The 25,594-nt window shown below is 47.7% G+C and overlaps 5 protein-coding genes across 7 annotated transcripts; 1 reads left to right on the top strand and 4 right to left on the bottom strand.

Annotated features, from left to right (window-relative positions):
• Positions 1–916: 916 nt before the first annotated feature.
• LOC118516931 (lysozyme c-1-like) lies at positions 917–2,551 on the bottom strand. 2 transcript variants are annotated; one of them, XM_036062778.1, is made up of 3 exons: positions 2,214–2,549; positions 1,347–1,660; positions 917–1,264 (listed from the first exon to the last, which is right to left on the bottom strand). In XM_036062778.1, exons 2-3 carry the CDS (start codon positions 1,645–1,647, stop codon positions 1,119–1,121), a joined length of 447 nt encoding a protein of 148 aa, XP_035918671.1. In that variant the 5' UTR covers positions 1,648–1,660; positions 2,214–2,549; the 3' UTR covers positions 917–1,118. The 2 variants fall into 2 exon arrangements, with proteins under 2 accessions (XP_035918671.1, XP_035918672.1); XM_036062779.1 differs by having other exon boundaries at positions 932–1,264; positions 2,132–2,551.
• A 1,045-nt stretch (positions 2,552–3,596) lies between these two features.
• On the bottom strand, positions 3,597–4,762 carry LOC118516930 (lysozyme-like). Its single transcript, XM_036062777.1, has 4 exons — positions 4,523–4,762; positions 4,366–4,454; positions 4,220–4,283; positions 3,597–3,829 (listed from the first exon to the last, which is right to left on the bottom strand). The coding sequence occupies exons 1-4, from the start codon at positions 4,683–4,685 to the stop codon at positions 3,690–3,692; spliced, it is 456 nt and encodes a 151-aa protein (XP_035918670.1). The 5' UTR covers positions 4,686–4,762; the 3' UTR covers positions 3,597–3,689.
• A 323-nt stretch (positions 4,763–5,085) lies between these two features.
• Positions 5,086–8,404, top strand: LOC118516928 (receptor-like protein kinase). The gene is made up of 3 exons (XM_036062774.1): positions 5,086–7,080; positions 7,144–7,241; positions 7,306–8,404. The coding sequence occupies exons 1-3, from the start codon at positions 5,278–5,280 to the stop codon at positions 7,994–7,996; spliced, it is 2,592 nt and encodes an 863-aa protein (XP_035918667.1). The 5' UTR covers positions 5,086–5,277; the 3' UTR covers positions 7,997–8,404.
• A 77-nt stretch (positions 8,405–8,481) lies between these two features.
• LOC118516929 lies at positions 8,482–15,729 on the bottom strand. Its single transcript, XM_036062775.1, has 4 exons — positions 15,263–15,729; positions 14,663–15,061; positions 9,338–9,749; positions 8,482–9,259 (listed from the first exon to the last, which is right to left on the bottom strand). Exons 3-4 carry the CDS (start codon positions 9,645–9,647, stop codon positions 8,910–8,912), a joined length of 660 nt encoding a protein of 219 aa, XP_035918668.1. The 5' UTR covers positions 9,648–9,749; positions 14,663–15,061; positions 15,263–15,729; the 3' UTR covers positions 8,482–8,909.
• Positions 15,730–19,714: 3,985 nt separating this feature from the next.
• On the bottom strand, positions 19,715–25,526 carry LOC118516917 (protein fem-1 homolog B-like). Of its 2 annotated transcripts, XM_036062760.1 has the most exons (6): positions 24,910–25,526; positions 21,363–22,102; positions 20,585–21,280; positions 20,401–20,503; positions 20,190–20,331; positions 19,715–20,113 (listed from the first exon to the last, which is right to left on the bottom strand). In XM_036062760.1, exons 1-6 carry the CDS (start codon positions 25,069–25,071, stop codon positions 19,956–19,958), a joined length of 2,001 nt encoding a protein of 666 aa, XP_035918653.1. In that variant the 5' UTR covers positions 25,072–25,526; the 3' UTR covers positions 19,715–19,955. The 2 variants fall into 2 exon arrangements, 1 of the variants encoding a protein (XP_035918653.1); XR_004908168.1 differs by lacking the exon at positions 20,401–20,503 and having other exon boundaries at positions 19,972–20,113; positions 24,910–25,525.
• Between the last annotated feature and the right edge of the window lie 68 nt (positions 25,527–25,594).

Here is a 25,594-nt window from a genome sequence, read left to right as displayed (position 1 = left end):
TATCGGCTCTGAATTCTTTATGTCACTATAATTTAGCATACAAATTCTAATACTTGCTCTGAACCTATTATACTAACTTTTTCTTTTATTTTATTTTTCTTTCAGGTAAAAGATGTTACGAACGATTCATCTCCGCTTCTTTACCTTCCGTTACAAAACAGCCAACATGTATCCGTAAGATGCATTTACTTTCATTGATCGCTCAAAAAACACATTGTACGGACATCGTTTACCTTTAACCGAAACCTGACCGTGCTCATCGCAAATGTATTCATATGTATTCAAATGAATTCACATTACCGTTTTACGATGCCCGCAGCTCTCTTAGGTTAGGCGGAGTTCCTGTGCACATCCTCGAATGCTCCCAAAACTCCCGGTCTTAGTTTAAAGGCCTGCCCGGTTGTTACCAATTCGGATACGATTTATTTCCCCTTTTCGGCCGGCCAGTCGAGCCACGATGACGTTTTACGACTTGTTAGGTCGCATGGTGAAAAATTTGCATGCCGACTGTCTCGAACCGCCCGTTTAATTGTCGTCGTACGGTCGCATATTGCTGCTTGCTCACGGGGAAAAGACAAATTTCGCAGGACCAGCCCGAGAAGAAGGACCACCGGCTACGAAACGCGCCGATCACGGATGGACTAGATTTGGCCATTTCTGGCTGGTGTAAGCAACCGGCAGAAGATCAATAGCTTGTAGCGCAAATAGTTCACCGGTGGTTTGCGTCGTAAAGCTATAAAACTGTGGTACGACAGGGGGAAAGCACAAATTATGTCCAATATTAATCAACCGGAATCGGCCGTATTAATGAGCGAGACGTGGTGGGTGCCGGTTGGTGGTTCTTTATGGGATTTTAATGAGCCTAATAGTTCCGTCATCGGTCAGTGTTAATTATTTTTAAATCATATCAAACGACTATGAAGATCTCCTGCAGATTTTCGAAAACTATTTCCTGAGTCTTTTTCCCAATTTATTGATTAAGGATGATTAAAAGTATGCTTTCTTCAGATGCACTTTAAATGGGTCCTTTGTGAAGTACTGTTGCTGCATACGCTTGAAGAAGAAGGGGGCTCACGATTGGGCTGGAGGAAACCGCTTGCTAGAAATCGTCCCGAATCTTAACCAATTGCACCACAGTTTGTAATGTCCGGAAGATCTTTGCCCTTGCACTTCTTCTGCCACATAACCCACTCGTTGAATCCTTTCGACTGTTGGATCATTACGGAGCATTTAATTGCGTTGGTCACATTGTCCGTAACTAGATCTGCAATGCAGGAAGAGTAAGACACACGGTGAGGATCAGTGTGGGTGGTGTAGAGAAGGAGGTTGCGTTCGTTCAAGACTACCTTCACATTTCATGTTACATTTGCCTCCCTTGTAGCCCACGCGGCACCACTCCTTGCTGTTGATCTGAAAGATGCCGTAGTTGGCGGTTTGGTTGGGCAGCGTCGTCGTTTTGGACGTATCCAGCCCGCTGACGGCCATCGCCAGACAGACCCAGTGTCCCTGGTACGTTCGGCTAATCCCGTTTGCGGTCAGTTGCTTAGCGAGCTCACATTTCGTGTAGATCTTGCCATCAATCACTGCTGGCAGGCTGATGAGGAATAGGCTGACAACAATAGCCCACGGGAGTTGCTTGGAAGCCATCGTAGATCGCTTTCTGGAACGAGATGCAAATTAGAACGATGGTAGCGATCACGATAAGGAACTCTACTCGCAAAGTTCTACACGAGGAAACCTAGGCAGTTGGCGGCGAATCGAACCAAAAATTCTATCCACCAGTCTCGCAGCAAACGAAAACAAACGGAAAGAAACGGAAAGCACACACAGTGTGACATCACAAGCGAGTTGTTTGTTGCTGCATCGTTGGGTTAAAAACAAAGCTTTAAACACCGTGCCGTAGCCGGCTTCGCGGAGACCTTCACGAACAGGTCTGCCGAACAGCTGTGTTGACTTGACCTTTTCCGGGGTTTTGTTCGGCGGCGTATTGGGGTGTCTCGGACCACGCAATCACGGTAAAATTTCAGAAAATGTTTTGGATTAAATTTCTAAATTAACCTTAATGTACACCGTTTCACTGATTCAGTACTGATGATGATGGAACATATCTATTAGAAGTTTGAGATCCTACCGCTACTATCTGTTTCCTTAGATAAGACAATATCGCGCGTTTGCATACGACACTTCGTTCGCTGAAAAGTACAAACACTCACTTCAGTCACAGGCAAATCTGGACACTGGTCCCCGATTGTTGTTGCGCTCGTTTTGTGGACGTTTCGGCCAACTGGAGGGTACGCAGCGATGCGTGATTTCCGGTTTGTCACTAAGTACGGTCGAAGCTGCTTACGCCGAACGTGCTGCGCAGACACGCGTTTTATAGTTAGGTACGCACACACTGCGCGCCAACACTTGACAGGGCACGGTTCGATCCGGCAGTGACTTTCGAGTGGATTCAACACCGGTAGAGGGTGTTTGAACAATCTGGATGGGTTTTTCGGGTGGGAGCAGCGCGATGTGGAACAACGTCAGACTCTAGCGCTGAAGCGCTGGAACACACAGCAGCTGGAAGGGTGGCTGCGTTTCGAGCCTGTAACATCCCCTTACAGTTACGGTGGTAGTGGTTACGGCACTGTGAATCTTCACTATCATTTTCAATCCACCCAGAGAAACGAGCGTGTAGCGACGGTTGGCTACATTCGAAGAAATGGTGTCAGTTCTGAGAAGATTGTCCGCGTGAAATGTTGTTATGCATATCATTTCCTATGAATGTGGACTATAAATACCACAACTGTTGATTAGATAATTTATTTTCCTGGTGAATATAACATACATAAGAGTGCAACACAAACATTGCTAATGTAAACGCTCATCCCCGTTACAAGGTAGCGTGCGGTGTTGGGGGTTAATTTTAAGAAGCTGATCAACCCAAAGATGCTTATCTTGTTGCGAACTAGATTGTTGTTACATACAATGGAGTGCCGAGAAATGGGAAAGGTAATTTGTTTGTCTGTCTGTGTGTGTGTGTGTACTAAAATAGTACACATACCAGTCCATAAATGCATTCACCGGTTTATTTTAACATTCAATTCCAGTACTGACCCTTGATACTGTTTGTATTTGTTTCTTGAATTTAATGTCCGGGAAAATCCGCACGATCTAGTGCGCGATCAAGCGACTGTGGATTGTGTGAAAGAGCGAGAAAGAGAGCGTGTGATGAAATGTAAACAATAACAAATTAATCGTTCAAACGATGCTGCAATATCTGCTGGTCCAGTGTGCATCGAGAAGTCTGTAGGGTTGTAGAAATAGCGTCTCTCTCGCTGGGATCGCCGATTGGTGCCAGCTTGGTAATTATGGGAGCAAAGTGTCGATTCTAGGGAGTCTAGCCGATGCACGAGGTATTGGGTCTAATTGCTCACCACGACAGACCTGAGGTACAAGTGGGTTTCAATGTATTATTTTGACGCCGAGTGTGATATCAAACAACGTCTGATATGTAACGTTATCGGTGGTGCTGTACGCCTCGTTGTCATCTCGTTTTCCGCCGTTATCTGACACGTGAATGGGCCAACGTGCAGGGTTAGAAAAATGCACTGTTACGAAGCAACAAAAGTCAAATATTTTATTTGGAACTTTTTTCCTGTCAACATTGTCTAATGTCTACTAACAATGTAGTGTGGCGACGGGGCCTAAGTCCAGCATGATGACAAATCGGGTAGAGTCTTCTGCTTGCACCGGTTTACCCAGCCCTTCCACGCACCGAAACCGCCATCACTGTAGATCTGCTTGGCACACTCAATGTCGTCGTTAAGATCATCGGTCAGGAAGTCTAGTCGATCGCGGCGCGAAGGAACAACCATGGAAAGCGTGCGTAGAAAATTAATAGTCAGAATCAAAGGACAACTGATCACTAAATCAAGCTAGAAATGCACCGGAAGTGGCGTTCCGGGTTTTCTGTCTTGATTTGCAAGGCTAATAAGTACACGATGAGCGTTAAATCTTTCCAAAGAAACGAAACTTCACACTCTCTGTTCCAAAAATTTTCTATCTAATTTGGTGTTAACACATTCCAACGATCAGTGTGCGATTCCCTTATTCGCGGCTGTATCCGCCTGTTACTTGCTGCTAATGAGCTATCCAGCATGCGAATATCTTGCCTTGGAAGATTTATTGCGTTCGCACCGTAGGAACACGGCACAGTCGGTACCCTAACTCTCACCTTCACACTTTTTATTGCAACGACCACCTTTGCGTCCTTCTCGGCACCAGGTTTTGCTGTTAATCTGCCCCATTAAGATATAACGCAGTGAATTAATGTTCCATTCCGATCGAATCGTAGCTCCGGAACAACCCTTGTTCACGTACCTGGAAGATACCGTAGTTGGCGGACTCGTTGTCCAGTGTGGTCACTTTGCTAGTGTCACCGCCACTCTCGGCCATTGCCAGGCACACCCCTTTGCCGAGAAGAAAACGATTAGGTGCGCTTGCTGTTGTCCCCGTACCGTCACGCACTCTTACTTACAGTTGGAGATTAGTGATCGTGAAGAAATCTTCTGCTTGTCCAGCATTCTAGCCAGAGGACATTTTTCAAACACCTTGCCCTCGCTTAAGCTGTGCAGTGTAAACAACATTAAAATTACGCCAACGGTAGACGCCGCTCGGAAGTTCTGACGTTTGGCACTCATCGTGCGATTACGGATCCGCTAACCGAGATCACACCGTGTTCGGACCGAGACACTCAGACACAAACTGATTGCCCTCGTCAGCAAACAGCCCCGGTCTGAGTCGTTCCCGGCCCCCGGGGATCGTTAGAATTCACGCGCTCCCAAGATCACGAAGCGGGAATTAGAGCCGTCGCCTCGGGCGTTAAGGTTTGTTATGAAACATTTGATGGACGGCTAATGGACTAATCGGCTGAGAGATCAAAGTGCATCGGTAGTACAACCGTGTTGTTAAACAAAAAAAAAGCCCCAGAAGAAGGCATCGAAGACTCGGAGAAGCTTGGTGTAGACGTTAATTTATTAGAATGAGCTGATCATTTGATGTTTGACGGTGGTGTGTGGCTAACGTACCCGGTGAAGAGCATTTAGATTTGCTGGGAAATACCAGTAGCTAGGAAACATTTCAAAATTAACCACAGTGATATTGATTTTTATTTGCTGCCACAAGTGACGTACTCACTGACGGGGGTGTTTCGTTTTCCTTTCCAGATTTCAATTACTCTACACATGTCTAGTCGTCGGACAGCTGATTGCCATCGGATATGGGGCAGAGATTATGACAGCCGGGATTGCTGGCGGAGGAGCAACCGCATCCAGCAGCAGCACTCAAACGTCGTCTAGTCAATCACCAGCGTCAGTACCAGCCGCCTACCAAAGCCCACCGTTGGGGACTCCTCGCCCATCGTCTAGTTTAAGCAGCATTAGCACTATTACCACCATTACCACAGACTCTACCACCGCGGCCACGAGCACCATTAGCAGCAATCGAACAAAAGACGATCTGACACAAACCGCCCAAGATGCGTTCGGAACGGCCTGGACCGCTCGCAAGTTTGTTAACAAACCGACGTACGATCGGAAGGCGGCGGCGTACGGGAAGCGTTTCGAAGGCGCCCTGCAACCACGGATCCGAGATTTGGGCGACTGGCAATGTCCGAAAGTGTCCGAGGGCGCGAATCTGGAGTGCAGCTGTGACCTGCCACACACGCTACGGTGTAGCGGTGATCTGCATGGGCTGGAAGTGATTGCGGACAGCTTGCGACGATCGCCGTACGAAGTATCGCTGTTGGACTGTACGCTCAAGAACGTGACCAGCATCAGCGATGCGAACATCTTCCAAAACGTCTCACTGCAAGGTTTGGTGATCTCGTCCGGAGAAATTAAGCGAGTGCATAGGCTCGCTTTTGCCGGGATTCGAACACCGCTGCAAGCGCTCGGACTACCGAACAACGCTCTCGAAAGTGTTCCGATGCAGTCGCTCGTTGCTGTTGGGCAGCTCGATCGTTTGGATCTTTCGTTCAACAAGATTAAGTCGTTGCAGAATGGTGATTTTTTGGCCGTACCCAAGCTGTCCTATCTCGAGCTGAGCAGCAATCAGATCGCGCTTATTGCTCCGAAAAGTTTGGTGCCGTTGAAGAATCTGCTTCATCTTAAGCTAAACGGGAATCGGCTGGGGGAGTCACCGGAGAGCCTCAAATCGCTGGTATCTTGCCTGAGCCTTAAGGAACTTCATCTACATTCGAACGGGATACGAGGTCCGCTGCAGAACACCACGTTACCACGAATTCGCGGACTAGAGATTCTTTACCTGGACAAAAACTCCATCTCCAGCATCCACGATGGCGCACTGGAGGCGTATCCGTATCTGCAGATGCTGTCCCTTCGCAGCAATCAAATCGATGTGCTGCAAGATCACGCATTTTCGGGCTTAGCCTCCCTGCAAATGCTCGATCTCGGGCATAATGGCATTGTTACCATTTCGGATGCATCGCTCAAGCATCTACCACGGCTCATTATCCTCGATCTTACACACAACTTCCTGCGAGCACTGACGGCCGATGTGGTCGCTCCGTTACCCGCCCTGAAGGAGCTCCGGCTGGACGGCAACGATATCTCGCTGATTGCAGAGTACGCACTAGTGAACGCGACCCAACTGCACAGTCTATCCCTGGAGAGTAATCCGCTCGTGTGTGACTGCACGATGAAACCGTTCCTGCAATGGTTGGCCGGAGCACGACCTGCATCGCAAGGCATTCTTGGAGCAATCTGTGCCACACCGCCGTATCTGGAGGGTGCCGATCTGTTGCAGATTGCACCGGAAACGCTTACCTGTGGTGAGGGTGGCAGCAAGCAGCAGACCGATCGTGAAACTTTCCAGACGATCGAGGTGATGCTGAAGCTGAAGAACAATGCATCGTATGTGCGCGACGTTGGCAGTGAGGTTCGGCTGCGGGAGGTTAATTTCACCGACGAAAGTGACGTCTACCTGAGCTGGCTGCTGGGAACCGACGATTATTCATGCCGCTTTGTGTACGTGTTTCACACGGACGATCCCGAAATGATCCTGTACAATTCGGAGGTAAGTTGGGCAAGTAATGGAGGTTGGAATTGGATTGTAACGCCTTCTGTTTCCGATTGTTAGGTGTCTTGCATTGTGAAACCGGAAGCTCCTATTACGGCCATGGAGTACATCTACAGTACCAAGCTGATTGGAGCGTATGACTTGCAAAGCAACGTTAGGTAGGATGTCCTTACGAAATTGTACTCTCACGCATGGTTTTAATCGAGCTTCTCCCTGCTTCAGTTACAAATTCTGTCTCATCATGAAGGAAGACATCTCAAAGGATGAGTATCTCGGTGCCTGTAAGGTGACCGCTCTACCCCGTCCCCACATCAACACGGCCAAACGGAAGTCGATAAAGAAGGAGCTGCAGATAAGTACGCGCCAGACAAACGAGTCGGACATTTCGGACTTTGATCGCATTTCGTCCGACTTCCGGCACGACGATCGGAATCGGGATGAGTTGCTGAAGGGACGGGACAGTGATGACGATGGCGAGGACACGGAGTATCAAGGCACTGAGGAGACCGATCGTGTTGATCATCCCGTGCCGGATGTAACAGACTACAACGACAACAGCGACATGGACCAGAGCAGCGACGAGGATGACGACGGTGATGAGAGTGTCGGTGTGCTGTCGAACCACATACGGGATGATCCCGATTTCCGACAGCTGCAGCTAGCGGCCGAAGCGGAAGCAGCCCGCCTCCCGTCGGTACATGGTGGCCGTGTCCTGCTGGAGGGATTAGGGACAATCATCATTATTACCAGCTTGGTAGCGTTCATTTGGGGGCTGGTACGGTTCAAGGGGGAGCATCGGCATCTGCCGTCTATGGCGAGCTGCTACGCTGTGGACGAACGGAGACGCAGCTCGCATCAGGATGTAGAAAGTCGTAGCCGATACTTTAAGCTACAGGCAACCACCAGTCTGTGAGTTGCGTTGTTTTGTGATTCTACGTCACGCCGTTTGTTCGGTGGCGCCGAATCGATCGATTCCGTACGGTTAAACGCGAACAAATTATGTAAATTTGTTGTACATAGAGTTGGTTATTTATGCTAGTACGGTAAGACCCGGTGCACGGAAAAGCAAAACAGTGTGACCCTGTAGTGTAGTGCGAAGGTCGTGACGTAGGTGTGTTCGTTTTGCAAGTCGTTAGCATTCTGTTGTATTTTACATTTCATTCTAAACTAATCGTACTGTGCCATCGTGTCATTTGTGTGAGTAAGGGAGAAAAGTTACTAAAATCGCGTTTAATGTTGTAAAAAAGTGCAACAAGATTTTTTTGTGCGGGAGAAAGCGGCAGTTCAAAAATAAAACAAAGCGTGTTGGTTCTTAACTAGATTGAGCGAGTGGTTTAAATGCCGAAAAAGTAGTCGCCTTTAAAAAACACACTCACAGAGAGAACGCCCTCGTTTTTGGTGTAATTGTATCGCATATATTTCTCCACAAGAGTCAATTTCGATAAACCGCTCGGTTTGGGCACCTAGAGACAAACCAAAGAAACCACGGCCAGCCTTCTACAGAATACATAGGTACGCTAGTACGCTCGTCAGTAACGCATTTGCTTCGTGTGCCATCCGGCGCTTGTGTGCTTGGATGTGTGTGGACGTGTGGTTAGAAACGAAATTAAAACACAGTCACAGATACAAGATACTGGAGATATGTATGCACTAATCTTCCCTGTCCGTTTCCCATTTCCGACAGACGGTCCGAGACCCCCCAAGGTGCACCCAAACGCTCGGAGTGTGTGTGTGTGGTGGGTCCAGTGGGTCACCCGCTAGGCACTTGATGATTTCGATTCCGAAACGCCACCATTTCCGTGGCTGTGTGTCGTGGTCGATCCTTGTTACGAGCTAGCAGTCTGCTGCACCGTTACGGTGGTGGTGGTTGTGAAGGGTGTACAACTACTATTACTGCTGCTGTTCGTTCCCTTGATACGATTTCCGTTTGCATCGACGGTCGGTTCCGTTGGCGTTCCCGGACCGGTCGTGCCAGATGCAATCGTTGCCACCGCAGAGAGATCCAACGTGCCGGGACGAGTTGGTTGATGTAGCTGGGCCGGTTGTTGGGTAGCTACCGTGTGGGGCCGCGGTAGCGACGGTGGAACAACCATTTCCGGCACGAACGTTTCCACCTTGGGATAGTAGGCAGGGAGCCGTATCACTTCCTCGTACGATGGTGGCGGTTCCAGGGCAACTGCAGAAGGAAGGACAGCAGTGTGAGAAATGTGCGGTGAGATTCCATGCGGTTTGGCAGACATGCACTACTACTTACCCATGCCGTTCCCCGGATACACGGACCCATCGTCACCGACGAAGGCCGCATTCGAGTGGGTCACGCTGGCCGAGGCACGCTGCCGGTGTTGCGCGATGGTACCGTGCTCGAGACAGCTGTACACACCGCTGTAGTTGTCCCGGTGCAGTGACATAATGTCGTAGAGGTTTGACCCGATCTGCACCACGTGCACCGGCTGGGCCATCTCTTCCTGTTCCGCCAGCCGCTTGGCGCGTGCTTTTTTGCATTTCAGAATGATGATGAGAAGCGCCCAGGCCAACACCAGTATCAGGTAGAGGAATATAATCATGATGGTGTTGGGTATGTTGTCGTCTCGGCGATGTTTACACACTAACAGTAGCTTTGCAAATGCACGGCGCTTAGCTTGTGTCGGGTATTACGTCGAGAGAACCTAGTGTGTGAGAGAGAGAGATGGAGAGAAGGAAAAGCAACAAGGAGAAGAGTTAGAAATGTTTCTCCGAGATGAAATTGATAACCACCGATTCAGTGTTGGATGACTTGCAACGAATGTTTGCAATGACGCACACACACAGTCGCTTCGGATCGGCTTGACAGATCGATCGTGATCGCACAGGAAAGACCTGCGCCGGGCGTGCTTCACTCTTATCAGATCTTCCCGGTGACGCATGCCAGAGTGAATGAGTGTGCGTGTGTGGAAAACTCTTTCGGGTACCACGAATAAACACGAAAACGGCATTAGAAACCGAACCACAGCGCCCGCTCAAGGATTATGCACGTGTGGCAACCTTCGGCTAGAACAAGCACCAGGCCGACACCCGTCTGCAGTCGGCCACGAAATCCGGAAGTCAATTTGCATAAACCTTCCACGGTGGATTTTCGCTCCCGAAACGGCTGGTACGGTGCGGTATGCAGAATTTATGGTCAACATTATTGGTTGCATTTTTTAAGGGCTTCAATTCAGCGTCTACTAATGCGACCGATTGTTGTGTGCGCCGCGACTGGGGCGAATTTATTCACATCCTCTGGCGAAGGTCACCGGCTCGTGGCTGGCACGGCACATTGTTTCTCACATGTGTGCGCAGAGCCGATTCACGATACGGAGCTGTCTAAAAGTGCTTAGCAAGATTCGTGAGGTAAGAATGTTTAGCGTCTTAACCGCCTTTTAAAGTAGGAATGTGTGATGGGATTCTATTCCAAAATGGTGAAATTCCAATGAGACGCCATTATTTTAATTTGAGTTCCACAGGAGTGGCCTAGCTCGTCTGTGGACTGAAAGGAAAAAAAAGACTTTTTTATCAATATCCTTGCCTCCCTCCTTTTCCATCGACTGTTTGCCAATCCAAGTGGGAGTGTTGCATAATTTAACGACACTTTTTCCCTTCGGTTACCATTTTCCAACCGACTGGTTACAGTGATTCACATCACAGTTTTGATGTGCTGACCGGAGCTAATCGGTGCAATTTGCTGCAACAATCCTCGCATCGCAATCGCTTCGCCAGCAGAAAAGACGAACCATGAAAACATTCGCAGCCAAATAGGACGCTTGTTCCGCGAAGTAGGTGAAGAATGCTGGATCGGTAGGGAGCTATGTATAGCTGGCAATGGCGGCAGTGCAACGAACCAACGGGCTCGGCAGCAATTAATGTAATTCATTGCTCCATTCCGATCGATCAAGATGTATTGTATGTTGGATTGGTTGGATTGGTTGGAACAGGCAAGCGCTAAACCACCACCGTCTCTCAATCGGAAACGGATTGTGGAAAAGCCTTCTGGTGTGTTGAATCGTAAGTTGGTTGGTGTGTGGTTGGTATATAAAGACTCTGCTAGCTCCAGGTGAGTTTGGCATATCAGGAGTATGACACGACAGCGGCGCCGATCTTCACACGGTAGGACCGGGGTTCAAATCCTATCCAGACCGCTGTACTTGGTAGAAGAGCTGACTACCTTGTTACGGGTAAAATAAAGTCAAAGAACGCCAGAATGGCCGATTGTAGTCCCAAGGAAGTGCCAAAATATACATAAATAGACATTGGCGTATGATAACTCACGAGGCTACAGGAGTGATAGCGTTCGTTGATGCGCCTCTCAGTCGAGATATTTGAACGACCGAGATAAGCTGAAAGGATATTTGTAGCAAATCCAGACTGTAAACCTTCATGTCCTTAAGGCACTTGACAAGATCTTCCACAAGGATAACGAACGATTGTACATTTGGGAGCAAAATTTGCATAGTCACCAACTTATTGGACCCTGTAGAGGATTACTCCATAATCGAAAAAATAATCTAGTCATCTCTGCACTTCCACACAGGACGGTATTTTATTCGAGATTTGAACCCAAACCGCGGCCCTTGCCGTTGAACGATACGTTACCGTCCGTTCTATTCCACGCCCCAAATGGACCGGAGTGGTATGAACCAATGAACCTTTCCCAAAGTAAAGGAATTAAAGGATCCCTTTAATTTCCCTTAATTGTCAACCCGATGTGCACTATTTTTAGACGATTTGTTTAACTTTTATCGGAAGGTTTTATCCCCCCGCAAATCCAGCGTGTGCATGATTTGGCCGTGATTTATGAGCCGTATACTCTATTCATTCGCATGCGTGATATCGGATCTCCGCTTTCCGATTAGATAGGGAAACGGGACGGGATAGTCGCACACAAACACGCCTGATTTATCATTAGGTAAATTTGGGGCGCAATGTGACACAAAGGATACAATGGAGTGTCTAACGACCCAGGGACGGTAGGCGCCGACCGCAAAACGCGCGCGCGGACACGAGTATGTTTATTGGCGTGGCAAGAAGATAATACCGGATTAGGGTCTAGGATTTTGGATTAGGTAGCGATAATTTAACGGTGGTATAGGAGTTTTGGCGAGTCGGTCGGGTCGGTGTGTACGGTTAAACTATTTAGCCTCACCCCACCATATTTCGTGCAATTTCGGGAAAAGGACAGACACGAGTGCGTGTGTGTTTCAATGTTTCGGGTAAACCCAGAACCACCACAAAATGAGATTTCGGTGGAGTGGATCCGTTCTGCAGTCCGGACGAATTGTTCCCAGCGTGCTGGGCACGAGGTTGGTCCGTCTGGCTTAATGAGTAATTAAGCTTATGAGCGGTCGTCGAGTCGTCGCACGGGGTTGGGTCAGATTTGCATGCCACGATACCGTACGACACCAGGCTTCCGTCATCCAAACGGACGTCGAGCCGTGTTGCAAATAATTGGACACACTCTAATCAGCCAGTTGATTCGGCACGCTGGTACAATCTGCAATCGAGTTTAAACGCACTAACGAGTGTAGTTGGAGTTGGAGGTTCAATAAAATCGAATTCCCCGCTTTTTACCCCAACGCACCTACATCACCTACATTCAGTTTGGTTGGGGTAGGTAATGCGTGAAGATATTATTTGCCTTTGCCAAATAATGCTCTTACAGCTCTTTATCAGATTAACACACCCCAGCCGTGTGGTACGAGGGGTGTGTTTTGTTAGGTTAGGTTTCGTGTTCTGAGACAAACGGTAGAAGCGAGCGTGTGCTGATGAAGTGGGAAAACCACAAAGCAGTCATATTTCAATGAATCGCTAGACAGTGGGGCACCGAGAATGTCACATTCAAGGTGGGAATTCCAAGACCCCAAAAGCAAAAGTTCCTGACGTTATGGGCAATTCCACGTTGGGAGAGCAAAAAACAAAAAGAACTGATACTATCTCATCTTGAAAACAGATCAGATAGCATCAGTTCTTTTTTTCATTCTCCCGACGTGGAATACGATAATCAGCCCCACATTTTCATAAACAAAATTCACTCTTCTACATATCATCAAGATAACACCCTTGTCGCGGTACCTCTGTGAGTCAAGCGCTAATTTTGTGTCCACCCAAAGGTCTCACCCTTACGCAGCTTTGGTGATAATCGAAGGCACCGTCGTCCAATGTCCGCCAAAAAGCAAAATGTGCGACTCATTTCATTACCATTAAATCCGCGCCCCGAAACAGAGTGCTCCTCCAAAATGTGTGCCAAGGTAACGAGAAGCGAGGCGAATGTGATGTAGCGAGCGAGGAAACAAAATTTGATTAAAGGTGACGATAAGTAACTACAATCATTTCTTCACTGAGCTCGACACTGTGTAACGTAAAGAAAGTAAGCAGAGAGAAAAACATCGTGGATGGGGCCCCGAAAGCGCAATGAGCAAATACACATGATTTGGCTTACAAAAAAAGTTGCAAATTTCTATTTGAGATTAGAAGAAAAAAACAATCGGTGCTCAACCATTCCGTTATCAATAGATCGTCGTGACCTGTTGGATTGTCCTTGAAGCTTTGCTATGTGTGTGCATGACGATTTTCTTTATTTGGTTTTCGTTTCAGGATTTTGCGTTCTATTCGCGATCTGCTAACAAAGGAAAGAAGGAAACAGAAGAAGAACAGGGAAGTGGTCGGAAAAAAAATCCCCCATCGGTACGCCTGGTATTCTCACCACCGTGTCCACCGTGTGAATTACCACTGTCACGGTTGGGTAGAGTTCGTTCGGAAGGCACTTTACATTCCAGTCACGTGCAGTCCCCCAAAACTGGACATCTGGTGTGTACAAAAGACGTTTAAAACGATCGTTTGTTGGTTGGGTCGACTTGCCGGGAACACCGCCAACAGAAAGCACATTAGCAAGTGCATATGCACACGTCGCAGTTCTTATCGCAACACGGCGATCTACTTGCATCATTTGCGCGTTTGCTGAGCAAATGGGGACGTAATTAGAACCGTTACATAAAATAAACTTAGTGTTGATAAGAAGGGGCTTTTTTAATGGAACGCACCTCTATATTTGAAACTAAGCAGTATTTGAAAAGGAAGTAATGGTGGTTGCCATAGTGTACCGTCAAAAGTGACAGATGCTTCAAAATCTAAACTCAGCTCACTACAACGTGTTCAGTATCTCAGTGTGCGTTGGAAGATGAAAAACAAAAACCGAATGACTCATGTCAGCGTACATTCTAGAGCTACATATCTTTCTCTTCGCCCTATTGCATCATATCGTGTTAATAGTGGTTTAAATAATTTCCATTTTCATTTTCCTGACCCCAACAGCAAAACCCCAGCAACTGGCCTGGGATGGGAAATACGCCCAGCAAAAGGAAAATTCATCAACCAACGGCCAATGCATCAATGTGTGTGTGTGTGCGGCGCAAAGGGAAAACGTGATAATAACTGTCCACCGACCGTCCGGCGAGAATTGATTCCTGTCATTCAAAACAACTCCCGACACGTGGACCAATGGATAATGGAAACAGTACAAGAGAAAGCGAGAAAGAGAGAGAAGGGGGGAAAAGGGCTACAAACTCACCTGGGACGTACTACTTTCGTCTGGTGCACTGGTGTGAGGCTTCGGACGCCAGGATACACCAACCGGATACGTGTCGGTCGTTCGGTGAGCAACGCGGAATGATTCACTTCTTGACACGTTTCCAGTACACCGTGGGACTTTTGTGATATCCCCGGGGCAAACGCTTGCCACTGGCTTTTCGCGTTGCTGGGACGGTCGCACTAAATTCCACCGAGCCGGACAGGCCTCACGATAGCACGTCAAACGAGTCGGTGACCGTTTTGTCGAGTTTGCACGTTATCAGTAGGATATATCTCGTACTTGTGGTTTCTTTTTTGGTCTTATTTTGGCCAACCACAGAATTGCCTAGACGTGGTCAATTTCGTGGAGCAGCGTGATGTTCCAATTTCACTTTTGTTCCTTAGGATTAAAGAAAGATAAGCTACTTGTACGAATTAAACCCATTTAAGGCTAACTTTACACAGTAAGGAATTCATCCTATTCACACTCCACAATGTCCGGCAAATGTGGTTCTCCATGTTTTAACCTCTCCGCTAGTAATTCACTGTTTGAGGCACATGTTTAGGGCAAACACAGGCCGACTCTCCGCCAAAAACTCACCAACACAACCGTTCACTGTAACGCAGTGGTTAAAAACAAATTAATCTAATTCGTTCACACACTCTAATTAAGCACATCTGTTTAGCACCCGAACCCGAACCGGGGCTCAGCGACAATTTTGCGTGATCGTTATCACCTTTGGCGGTCGTTATCGAAACAAACAAAAAACGGACGGTCTAAATTTGGAGCTCCACAAGGTGTCCTAGTGTCGCTTCATCCTACACGGATCGGTCGCGCTACCTCCTCATCACGTGCCCGTGGGACAATATTAAACACCATCTGGATACTACAGGCCCAGCACTCGAGTGTGAGAGATTATGCAGCTTCAGATAACAATATGGCGTGGGTACTGTATGGCGACCGGTTACTTTCGATTGCCGGGCGCTTTCTTTGTTGTTGTTGTTATGTGTCTCTGACTCTGGCTACTGTAGCAGCGCTGCGTGACTGGACGGAACGGATGTGAAGATGTCGACTAACACCAGCAACAGCAGTTGGCTCGGCGGCAACGTGGTTTGTTTGCGTTCACAACCCGTCAATAGCACAATTGTACCGTCTGTGTGAGACGCGAGCGAGAGAGTCCTCTCGCTAGGTCGCGAGCAGTCGACACAGCCATAATCTTCTGCGGACGCAGAGTTCCTCTCGGTTCGAGTGCTCTCTTGCCTCTCGGTCAGGGGTTTACAACGGAGTTTCGAAGTGCAAATGGTACTATTTTGAATTATGTTTTCTAAGGGACATTATCGCGAGGAAATCTGCTAGAGAGGAACCAATCGATTGTAGCTATACACTTTACACTTTGAGTGAAAAAATTGCAACGATCATCTTTCGGAATCGGTTTGAGCAGCCCTGCTCTTCGAGAGCACACAATCTCCGCTGCTAATCCACGCTTAGTGGACTGATAAGTTGAGTGAAGCATTGAAACGGCCGTAGAATAGACAACCAAACCCTAGCTAGAACACTTCTGGAGCTTTCAATTCTTCGAATACATGCACTAAACCACACGGTACACAAACGATTACTTATTCAGAGTTTCTAGTATCCTTCCCGAACGCGCTACTCTCAAAAGAAAAAGTAGCATGACGCGCTATCCGTGTACAGAACGCGTGTATAAATAGAAACGTTTGGTTTTCGATTTTGTAACAGGTCATGGCTGTCTAGATGCGTCAATGGTGCACCGTTGATCAGCGAGCTTGATTGAATCATTCGCTGTCCTGTAACTCTGTAATCAACTTGTACGTTTTGAGACATCACAGTATTTTCGTGATGGCCAGTCCCTGTGTGTGTGTGTAAATAAGACATTAGTTTTGTTTTCCAGCTCCAACAAGCGAAGAAAGGGAAAAGTGTGGATGACGAACTTCAAACTTTCGAATTATCCTCCACCAATGCGCCGATGCCGAAAATAGAACAAAACACTAAGCGCGTTTACTCACGTCGGTGTAATGCGTATGGCCGGATAAACGCCACCATAACGTCAACAGTAAGTTAACTTTTCTCGTTAAAGCTCCCCACTAATAGCTACACGCTACAAGTGTTTTGTATGTTTTGATACTAAAAAGCAGTCAAAGAGAGAGAGGGAGAAAGAAAAAAATGTGGAACGCCACGGAATGGTGTGGCCATTAAAATGTCACCTCTACAGATGGATGGAGCACTCCCATGGGAGGAGGGAGCGAGGTTAGCTGGACAGAGGAGGTAGCTGGAAACAGATAGTAAACCACCGATAGATACACGGCAGCCCTTTGGGTGTGTGTGTGTGTGCCACTGTCGTCAATAAATCCGATTCCGGCAGTTGATTAGGGGTTGACGGGTAGGGTTTTTTTATCTGTCCTCTCTTTCTCTCGTTGTGTTGTCCAGCGATTCCCCAGTATGGGTACAGTTCACCCAACACCCTCCCGGCGACTATGTTCTATTTAGCCAAGGACACTACGAACGTCGGTGTGTACATCCTTCCGGGTGTTTCGGTAGCAGCAGCACAGGGGAAATGGATCGATCCGCCTCGAGCAGTGGATCGATGGTGTCCGTGGACAGACCCATTACCCGTGGGGCGAAGGATACGTCGTCAGGTGTTGCGGGCATTGGTATGAGTTTTCCATAGAATTGGAACCAGCATTGGCGTACTATTACTGTCAATTGCTGGATTGATGTTGAAATGGTCTGGGCAAGTAATTATTTTTATTATTACACAATGGTACCGTCCGAAGCACTCGGGGCAGATCGACTGCAACGATAGAGGGACGCATTGACAGTAATGACATTAATGCTTTCAAATCAAAACATTCGTACCGGCTTTTCCCTAAATCCTTAGCCATTTCTTCCATTTATATTATGCTATGCCAGTAAAACCACCACAAAATACACTTCCCACATTCAGCTGACTTTTTGCAGCTAACGTTCGAAGTAAAGAAATAATTAATTGTTTCAATTCCCCGATGTAAAAAATAAACGCATGATTAAAAATTCCAACTGCCTTTTTCCAGCCTTCACTGTTCGGTTGCTTTATGTTTTAAGCCCCACTAGTGAAGTGAAGATCAATAGATTAACAAAACAGCACAACGCAGAGCCAAAAAAAAACGGAAAAAACGGAGGAAAAACCCCCCATATGGTCGGCATTCATTTGAAGTGCATCGCTACGCTGGGCAGAGTGCAGATTGCACCATTTTTCGAACTTTTTTTTTTCTTCTTTACCCATCAAACGCGTACCGGATGCTCTTCTTTTTTCTGCACCCATCCCGCACCTTTCTTTTGTGTGCTCAAATATTTATAAATCGTGTGTTTTCCATTTCCATCTGCTTTTCCTTTTCATTGCTGGTATTTTTGTGTGTGTATGTGTGTCTTTGCTATGTAGTGATATAGGAGTGCGCGAACCAACAAAAAGCTATCTTTACCATCGAATGGGACAATAATGGGAAGCCAGTAGCGGGATGGTACTGAGGGTTAGGGAAAATGAACTCCCCCCTCCCTTCCCCCTCCCCCGTTCCGGGAAGGAGGGAAAGCCCAAGAATTAATAGAGCAAAATGCAGTTTTCCGCCCGAATGACGATTATTATATTGACCCGGAGGGGGGTGTGTTTGTGTGCGTTTGTTTTGTGGCCGGTTGCATTTCGGAAAATGGACCACATGAAAGAGGGTCGTTAATGATGATGAGGAACGAGGGGGGAGTGGATTGAGGGCGAAACGCAGGACACATTTCCTGTCCATTTTCCTGTAGAAAGCTTACACTACTGGAACACGGCTCCAAGCTGCTGCTGTAGCACGCAAATGGCATTTGCGTTTTCCATGTCTCTGAGCGAGTGTGGAAAGTGAAAAAGGACCAACTGACCTGCTCCATGTGGTACACGACGCTGGTTCGTGGTGAATATCTACACGCCTCAACAGCACCAAACAGGGGCAGGGAAAAAGGCAACAGGGAATGAAGCGTGTGCCTTTCCAACGTCCCATTTTCCACTGTTTATTATTCATAAGGGTGAGAACGGGTCGAACGAACGGATTGATCGGAAAATCGGAGAGTGGAAGAGGAGAGGGGGGGGGGGGGGGCTAACGGCTAACGACGAAAACAATTCACCCTCTCGTACTCCACGACTTTGGATGGAGTTTGGCTACTCGAAACATGACCAAGCAAGGCTGGGCGAATCACCTTTCCGGTGGATTCGGTAGCTTAACGCGGGAAACAAACGTTACTGGCTACCGCCGCATATGGCCGCAAGGGTTAGGATAGGTTCGGTACAGCACACCTGCTGGTCAGTCGATGTCGAAGGCTATTAACGGCGCACAGCAGCAACGGAAGAGCAAAAACAACGACAACAACAAAAAAAGCACGGGCCCATACTCAACAAACTTCCATTGTGCAGTGTTTGCTGAGCAGCTTTTCCGGGTCGTAGCCGGTGCTACATCTGACCTTTCTCCTGTACATTTGGAGGCACAACTTTTTTGGAAAGCAATAAAGCAAAAGCTGGGCCATTTTTTGGAGGACGGGTGTTTTGCTTTGGGAATCGCAGGTGGTCCCTTTTTACATGAGCTCCACGTGAAATGAGAGCTGAACTTTATCCCAGGAAAACCTGTTCGAAAATGTGTTTGCATTGCAGCGCTACACGGATGCATTATTCACACATTCGTTATGCTGACTTAAGGGGGGGGGGGGGGGGGGTTTAAAGCGAATTTTTGTTATTATATTTTAAATATCTTTTTCCAAGCCAGATGAGTAATAAGAAGAGACCTACCGGGTGTTTCTGTCTTCTTGTGAAGGAGGCGCCCAGTACTTTATCCGATGAACTGTAGACGTATCAAGAACTTCAGCTCTTTTGTAGTCGGGAATACTAAAAAAAACCTATAATGTACATTAAAATTTGCAATAGTACTATAAAAAAAGGCCAAATATAAACTACCCCAAGGAACGAACGATCAATCGAGCAATGCTAACCTTCTCGGATGCAACATTCAATAGATTTGCTCAAGGAAATTCTTTTCTCTATCCAACTCCGCAACTCCTCGCGGTATTAGTTTTATTAAATCTTTTCAAAATTCAATACATTTTTCATTCGAGCACGCTCATGCTCAATACACCGGAGCACCACAATGGTAAGAAGGACGGGGATTACACTTTGATTATATCACTTATAGCCTTCGCTGGTCACTAGTCTGCTTCCTCCCTGGTAGAATATGAAGGACAGCTGAAGCTCTGTACCGTGCGGCACTTGGCCGGCCTAGCTCTTTGGTGTGCAATGCTGCTGTACGAACCCTTCCAGCTGGCGTGGTATTAGCTTCCGGTACGGGATTCTATGCTGAGCGATCGCTCGAGCCGCGAGGCAGCGCAGATTGATGGCACGTGTTTCGTAGCTTTTGATAAACGCTGCTACACAACCTGTTGGCGGATGCAAGGCGGATGAATCTCATTATTGACTAGCTGAAATAGGAGAGCGAACCAACAGTACACTTACTTTGAACACAAACTTGTGATGCTTTCAACCCGTCCGCGTTCACCGCATCCAGATGTATGCCGGCTTCGATGAAAATTTCCGTTATTTCTTTTACAACCGATTTGACGTTACTGTCCGCCATCCGTAGCACAGTCGTTTGCAGCTGAGATTTTGGGAAAGCAATCGCTGTTAGTGAGGCATTTTAAATAAATTCAATCCTAGCGCTACTCACAGTGGAAGTGAGTGTGTGTAAAGGTGTGTTTCGATCGCTATCGACCACGTCAACAGGAGCACCACACTTGAGGAGTAGCTTAACGGTTTCTACACAAGGAAATCTAAAATGGAAAAGGGGTGCGAATCGATGTTAATTTAAACCCAGCTCAAATGATCCTCTCCGTTTCTTTTTATACATTTACCTGCAAACTTCTTCGGTAACAAATTCATCCACCGGCGTTACACCGTTCACAGCCAGATGGAGCAACGTTTGATCGTCCCGCAATCGCACCATCATCAAGTTAAGCTGGTACACCATCTGATACACCTGCAGCAGTTGCGCTTCCGTCCGCTCGAACTGCTCCCGCTGCAGCAGCTTCGTTATGATCGTAATCAGGTACAGCACCGTCACGATGTTCATCTCGTAATTGTCCGCTATCGCATCCGTGTCATCTTTCGGGCCAGGACTTGCCATCTTTTGCTGGTTGTACCGCAGCTCGTCGATGCACGCCCCGAGCACTGCGATCACACTGTCGAACCGAACCGTTTCGTTGAGCAAAAATTCTTGCGAGAAAAGCTTCATAAACCGTAGCAGATCGCGCTGCACGTGCAGACCGTTCCGCTGCCGGAGCCGTAGCGCGTGCAGCCACAGACTTTCGCACCGATCGAAGCGTCCGTTATCGGCACAGATTGCGCCACGGTAGATGATAGCATGCGCCACCTCCGGGCAATGGTCACCGAGAATGCGTTCCCGAATCGTGAGAGACTCCATGTGCAGCGAGTTGTGATTGTAGCGGATCGCGAGCAGGTCCTGAAGCGTTTGACACTCGAGCCAGTGTTCGTATGCCGCAATCGGTTCAAACGCTGGCTTGCGAATAATGTTGTCCGGATCTTCGAATCTATAAGGCAGGAAAAAAAAAGCGAGAGAGAAGCTTTACAAATCTGCGCGCCGCTGTTGCCGTTTGTCGCGAAGGTACAAACCTAAGTTCCATTGCCGCTAGAAGATATTGGAAGGCTTTACTCAAGCTGTAATTATCCTTGTCGTTCGCGTACGATGCTCCCAGCAATTCCATCACATCGATGCGCTCCTCCTTCGCCAGTAAACCGGGTCGCGCTAGGAACACCTGCACAACCGCCTCACGTGTCCTCTCGGCAGCCGCCAGCGCAGGCGTCAAGCCGAACGTGCTCTTCATCAACCTTGCACCATAATCGAGCAGAATCTCGCACACCTCCACGTGGCCACATTCGGCCGCATAGTAAAGCGCCGACGCACCGCACTGTGCTTGCTCGTTCACCTGAGCGCCCTTCTCGAGCAGATACAGCAACACATCGGTGTAGTTCTTGTACGCTGCGATCATCACGCACGTATTGTTGTACATGTTAACCGTACACACGTTCGCGTTGTGGTCGACCAAATACTGGACCACATCCAACCGGCCCTCGTAGCAAGCCGCCCGCAACGGTGTCGAACCTTTCTTGGTGCAGTTATCCACTTTGGCACCGTGCTGGATCAGCATCTTGACGATGTTTAGGCGACCTAGGGCGGACGCCACCCACAGGGCCGTTGCACCGTCCGTTAGCTCGCCGTGCACCTTCACGCAGCCCTCCTTGTCCAGATCGGGCGTGGCCAGTTTGAGCAGTATGTGAACGATTTCCAAGTGACCGTTCAGCGTCGCCACGATCAGGGGCGTGAAGATTTGGTGCTCGTCTTCGAAGAACTCCTGCAAAGAAAAAAGGCACAAGCATCAGTATATGGGCAATGAGTTGGTATGGAGCAAATGACAATAAAAAAAATTGAACCGCATTACGAAGCAAAGCACCACCGACACGATCGCACCTGAATCGCGCGCATCGCATGTCATCGGCTATTAAAAGCGATGAACGCGAATTGAGTGAGATGTTGTGAAGATCGGGGGGGAAGTTGCCTTTTTTTTCCTAAAGGTACAAGAAATTTCTCTAGTGTGTAGGAGAACCGATTACGTTTCAAGTGGCTCAATGGTTGAATCATCGTCATCATCATCATGAGATGGGGAGATCATTTACGCAGCAATCAAAATATTTCCTCAGCCAGCATTCCCGGTGTGTCAGCTTTGCAATATCCGTCAGTCCAAGGTCCAAGGAAGGAAAAGTGCTTTAGTTTCTGCGGAAGAGCCGCGATGATTCATTGGAGCATTTTTAAAAGCAATGTGTGTGTCGTAGAATTGTGTTGACACACGCTCGTACCATTTTCTTTGTTTCGCGTTCTCAATAAGCTTTAGAGAACTAAACTATGGGACGATGGAAAACTGTAACAGGCACCGAATAAAGCGTGATGCCATACATGATCATGCTTAGCAGGAACGATCAACAAAACCGATCGTACGGACGCCTTTTCTTACGTTCAGTACAACTCTGTGCCCGTTACGCTTGTGGAGGTTGCCTTATTCTGCGTGAGTGTTTCTAAAGCAACAGCGTAAGCTCATTTGCTGTGTAGACGTACGCGGATTGTTAAGAAGCCATTTCTGGTCTATTATTCTGTCCCCATCTTCAAACGGCTCATTATGCTCGTTGACGATCAACTCAAGCGCTTCCTTCCCTTCTTCCTTTCAACTAATTATATCCCGACGATTCTGATCTTGTTTCGCCATGGTAATGACATCCATTTTCTAACAGATTCCTACACGTCATTGACCTGAACACTCGGCCGCACGGGTTTATAGTGGATGGAAGGACGTTTTGAACATCCTGCGATCCGCTGGCTTGTAATTCCCTCTGTTGATGCCCCTGTCAAACGCTAGACACGTTTTACACATGATCGCACACCCCCATCTCGGCATCGTGTGGTCGCTATTTTTAGAATACGATCCGGAAAAATAGAGGCATCGAATAGAGGATCGTGATGCCGGCGTCGTGTGGTGTACGCATGGAATAATCCCGTACAAAATCCGGTGAGAATGAAACCATTTTATTCTTGTAAGAGATACAAATTATTCAACTCCCAGAAAAGGGGTTCTTTATGTGGAAAAGTGGAAAAATTTATTGTTATTTTGCTGTTCCAATTTTCGAAACAATACACAACGCAAATACCACGCCGCACGGTACAATAAACCAGGCGTCTCCATCGAGGTTTTTGCAGCGTCGTTGTACGAGGCTGGCAGCTGGTTAAAATTTTGGAATTAAATATAACCCAAATTGCCCTCATTTGTCTGGATGGAAAATGGGAATTTAGTGGAAATGGGTTTCCGGTAATGTTAATCCCTGCAAGATCGTTAACGCCCTGGATGCACCTTCCAAGCGCATTGTTCTGGTATGGTGAAAGATTTTACTCTCCCTCACACTCTTTTGCTGCTTCTGAGTAGCGTGACGAGGATTGAAAATAGCACACATTTTTACGAGCCTGTATACGGAAGTCGAACTGTTGCAGCGTGTGTGGCGTGGCCGTATGCTGCGAGGCGAACTGCAAACATTCTTCACTGTATTACTTAGTCGGTGTTTTTTTTTATTGCTTTTTAACCCACACACGCTTTCTTACTGCAAAACTATAATGCAAAAATTCAAACAACACGCACGGGAATTTAATTTCAATGCGCAATTTGCGTCTTTGTGTCGTCTTTGCGGCTTGTTTGTGGCTCGAGTCGCTTTGTGTTTGCAGTGGGAAATGTTTTAAACAACGCATTGCTCCGTCCTGCCGTTGGTTAAATTAATCAATCCGCAATGATGGTCGTGTGATGTCGCGATCGTGTCCGTACGCATTGAAATTTCGACACAGCCCAGCGACAAAAGTTTGTTTGATATTATCCCCCGCGGGTAAGGGAGCATGTAAATCGTGTAACCTATCCTTGACCGTGAAACGGAGCTTGCTGTAACGAAATCAAGCGCGTATCGCGTGTAAAAGATCGGTCAGATCGGTTTGTTTGGTATCATTTGTGGCCTTTTTTGCGCATCACCACCACCACAACCACCACCGCCGCCGGCAAGCAAGCAAGAGCTGCTGAGCAAGCGTTTGGGTTTTCCAATGCGTAGCACTGCGGGCCGTTCGAAGTCCCAACAGGAGCAGGAAGATGGGATGGGGACTAGCTGAAGTTTGACGCCAGCGCGTGGTTTTCTGCGGCTGTCTGTGTGTGATTTTCGGTTTTCTTTGCAGGTGACGAAATTAGAAACAGAAATTACGAGATGCTAGCGCATCCATCGGAAAAGACACAACGCCATCGAAGCACCAAGCGGGCGCAAGTGTGTGTTGGCGAAAAATTTTATAGTTCATTAACGGTGCGCGATCACCACGCGTTGATGCTGCTGCCGCCGTCGCGCTGGGGATTGCGTTGTGTGCAAAGGGCATGAGAGAACCGCCAGGGGTGGGTGGTGGTTACTCGTATGGTTGTTTGCCAAAATGTGGGATCGTAAAATTTTGCCTAAAGCGGTTGGTGCCTGCAGTCGCTGGTACGTTCGTTCCACTGGGTCAGAAGGATGACGGTTGTTTTGCTTGCTTCGCTTGCGGGATGAGCATCGTTTCCGTAGTAAAATCGGCGAATGACGGTCCTGCAAATCTTACCTGATTCACCATAGCATTGCGTTCCTCGTCATCCTTTATCTCGCCCAGCAATGCCAACAGCTGCGTGCAGAAGCCCTCCTTCGCGGCATAGTAAACCCGAAGCATGATGCGCTCGCGAAGGGTTTCCTTTTCCCGCTCCAAATCCTCCGATTCCTTGGTCATCTTGACCGTACGTTCCTGGTTTATGGAGCGCGTACGCCGCTTACGGCACGCGACACCTGAACTGCCTTGAGCCGACACTTTCGAAGCTTTTTTTCACACAAAATGAGCGAAATTCTATCTCGTCACTTTGCTGTTGGTTTCAACTGAAGCAATGGGGGTAATTTGTTGCGATTACACTTTGCCGAAAAACATGCACTTGATCACTACACCACGCAAGGATAAATTTTCCAGTTACCACCAGCCTCGACTGGGAAAAGCACACAAGCGTTCCGACTATTTCCCACCGCACTCACGCAACGCGAACGGTTAGCGAAGAATGTTTGCCGTACGAGCAGCTCTATTCCTGCTCGAACTCGGTCGGAAATAAGACTCCGTCATTTTTCTGCTCCCATTCTCGCGATCGAGTTTTTCCCCCCGTGCATGGTAGGTGTGTTTATTTATAAACTTTTGTTATTATTTTCCATTCGCTGATCAGCTGTCAGTTGCGACCGCTGTCAGCTTGCATCTGCTGCCCAAGGTGTGT

This window comes from Anopheles stephensi, unplaced genomic scaffold (genome assembly GCF_013141755.1).
Source record: "Anopheles stephensi strain Indian unplaced genomic scaffold, UCI_ANSTEP_V1.0 ucontig42, whole genome shotgun sequence".
Lineage (NCBI taxonomy): Eukaryota > Metazoa > Arthropoda > Insecta > Diptera > Culicidae > Anopheles > Anopheles stephensi.
Note: the sequence above shows the minus strand (reverse complement) of the source record. Positions and strands in the feature narration are given on the sequence as shown.

Excerpts from the sequence above, each read along its gene's own strand:
- LOC118516929 (XM_036062775.1), bottom strand. The coding sequence starts at position 9,647 with ATGATTATATTCCTCTACCTGATACTGGTGTTGGCCTGGGCGCTTCTC. Across the intron at positions 9,260-9,337 it reads GTATCCGGGGAACGGCATGG|TTGCCCTGGAACCGCCACCA; the intron begins GTAAGTAGTAGT and ends TTCCTTCTGCAG.
- LOC118516931 (XM_036062779.1), bottom strand. The coding sequence starts at position 1,647 with ATGGCTTCCAAGCAACTCCCGTGGGCTATTGTTGTCAGCCTATTCCTC. Across the intron at positions 1,265-1,346 it reads ATGTAACATGAAATGTGAAG|ATCTAGTTACGGACAATGTG; the intron begins GTAGTCTTGAAC and ends CCTGCATTGCAG.
- LOC118516917 (XM_036062760.1), bottom strand. The coding sequence starts at position 25,071 with ATGACCAAGGAATCGGAGGATTTGGAGCGGGAAAAGGAAACCCTTCGC. Across the intron at positions 20,504-20,584 it reads GTTACCGAAGAAGTTTGCAG|ATTTCCTTGTGTAGAAACCG; the intron begins GTAAATGTATAA and ends TTTCCATTTTAG. Across the intron at positions 20,332-20,400 it reads TACACACACTCACTTCCACT|CTGCAAACGACTGTGCTACG; the intron begins GTGAGTAGCGCT and ends CCAAAATCTCAG.
- LOC118516928 (XM_036062774.1), top strand. The coding sequence starts at position 5,278 with ATGACAGCCGGGATTGCTGGCGGAGGAGCAACCGCATCCAGCAGCAGC. Across the intron at positions 7,081-7,143 it reads TGATCCTGTACAATTCGGAG|GTGTCTTGCATTGTGAAACC; the intron begins GTAAGTTGGGCA and ends TCCGATTGTTAG. Across the intron at positions 7,242-7,305 it reads GACTTGCAAAGCAACGTTAG|TTACAAATTCTGTCTCATCA; the intron begins GTAGGATGTCCT and ends TCCCTGCTTCAG.
- LOC118516930 (XM_036062777.1), bottom strand. The coding sequence starts at position 4,685 with ATGAGTGCCAAACGTCAGAACTTCCGAGCGGCGTCTACCGTTGGCGTA. Across the intron at positions 4,455-4,522 it reads ACGATCACTAATCTCCAACT|GGGTGTGCCTGGCAATGGCC; the intron begins GTAAGTAAGAGT and ends TTCTCGGCAAAG. Across the intron at positions 3,830-4,219 it reads TTGCAATAAAAAGTGTGAAG|ACTTCCTGACCGATGATCTT; the intron begins GTGAGAGTTAGG and ends GCGATCGACTAG.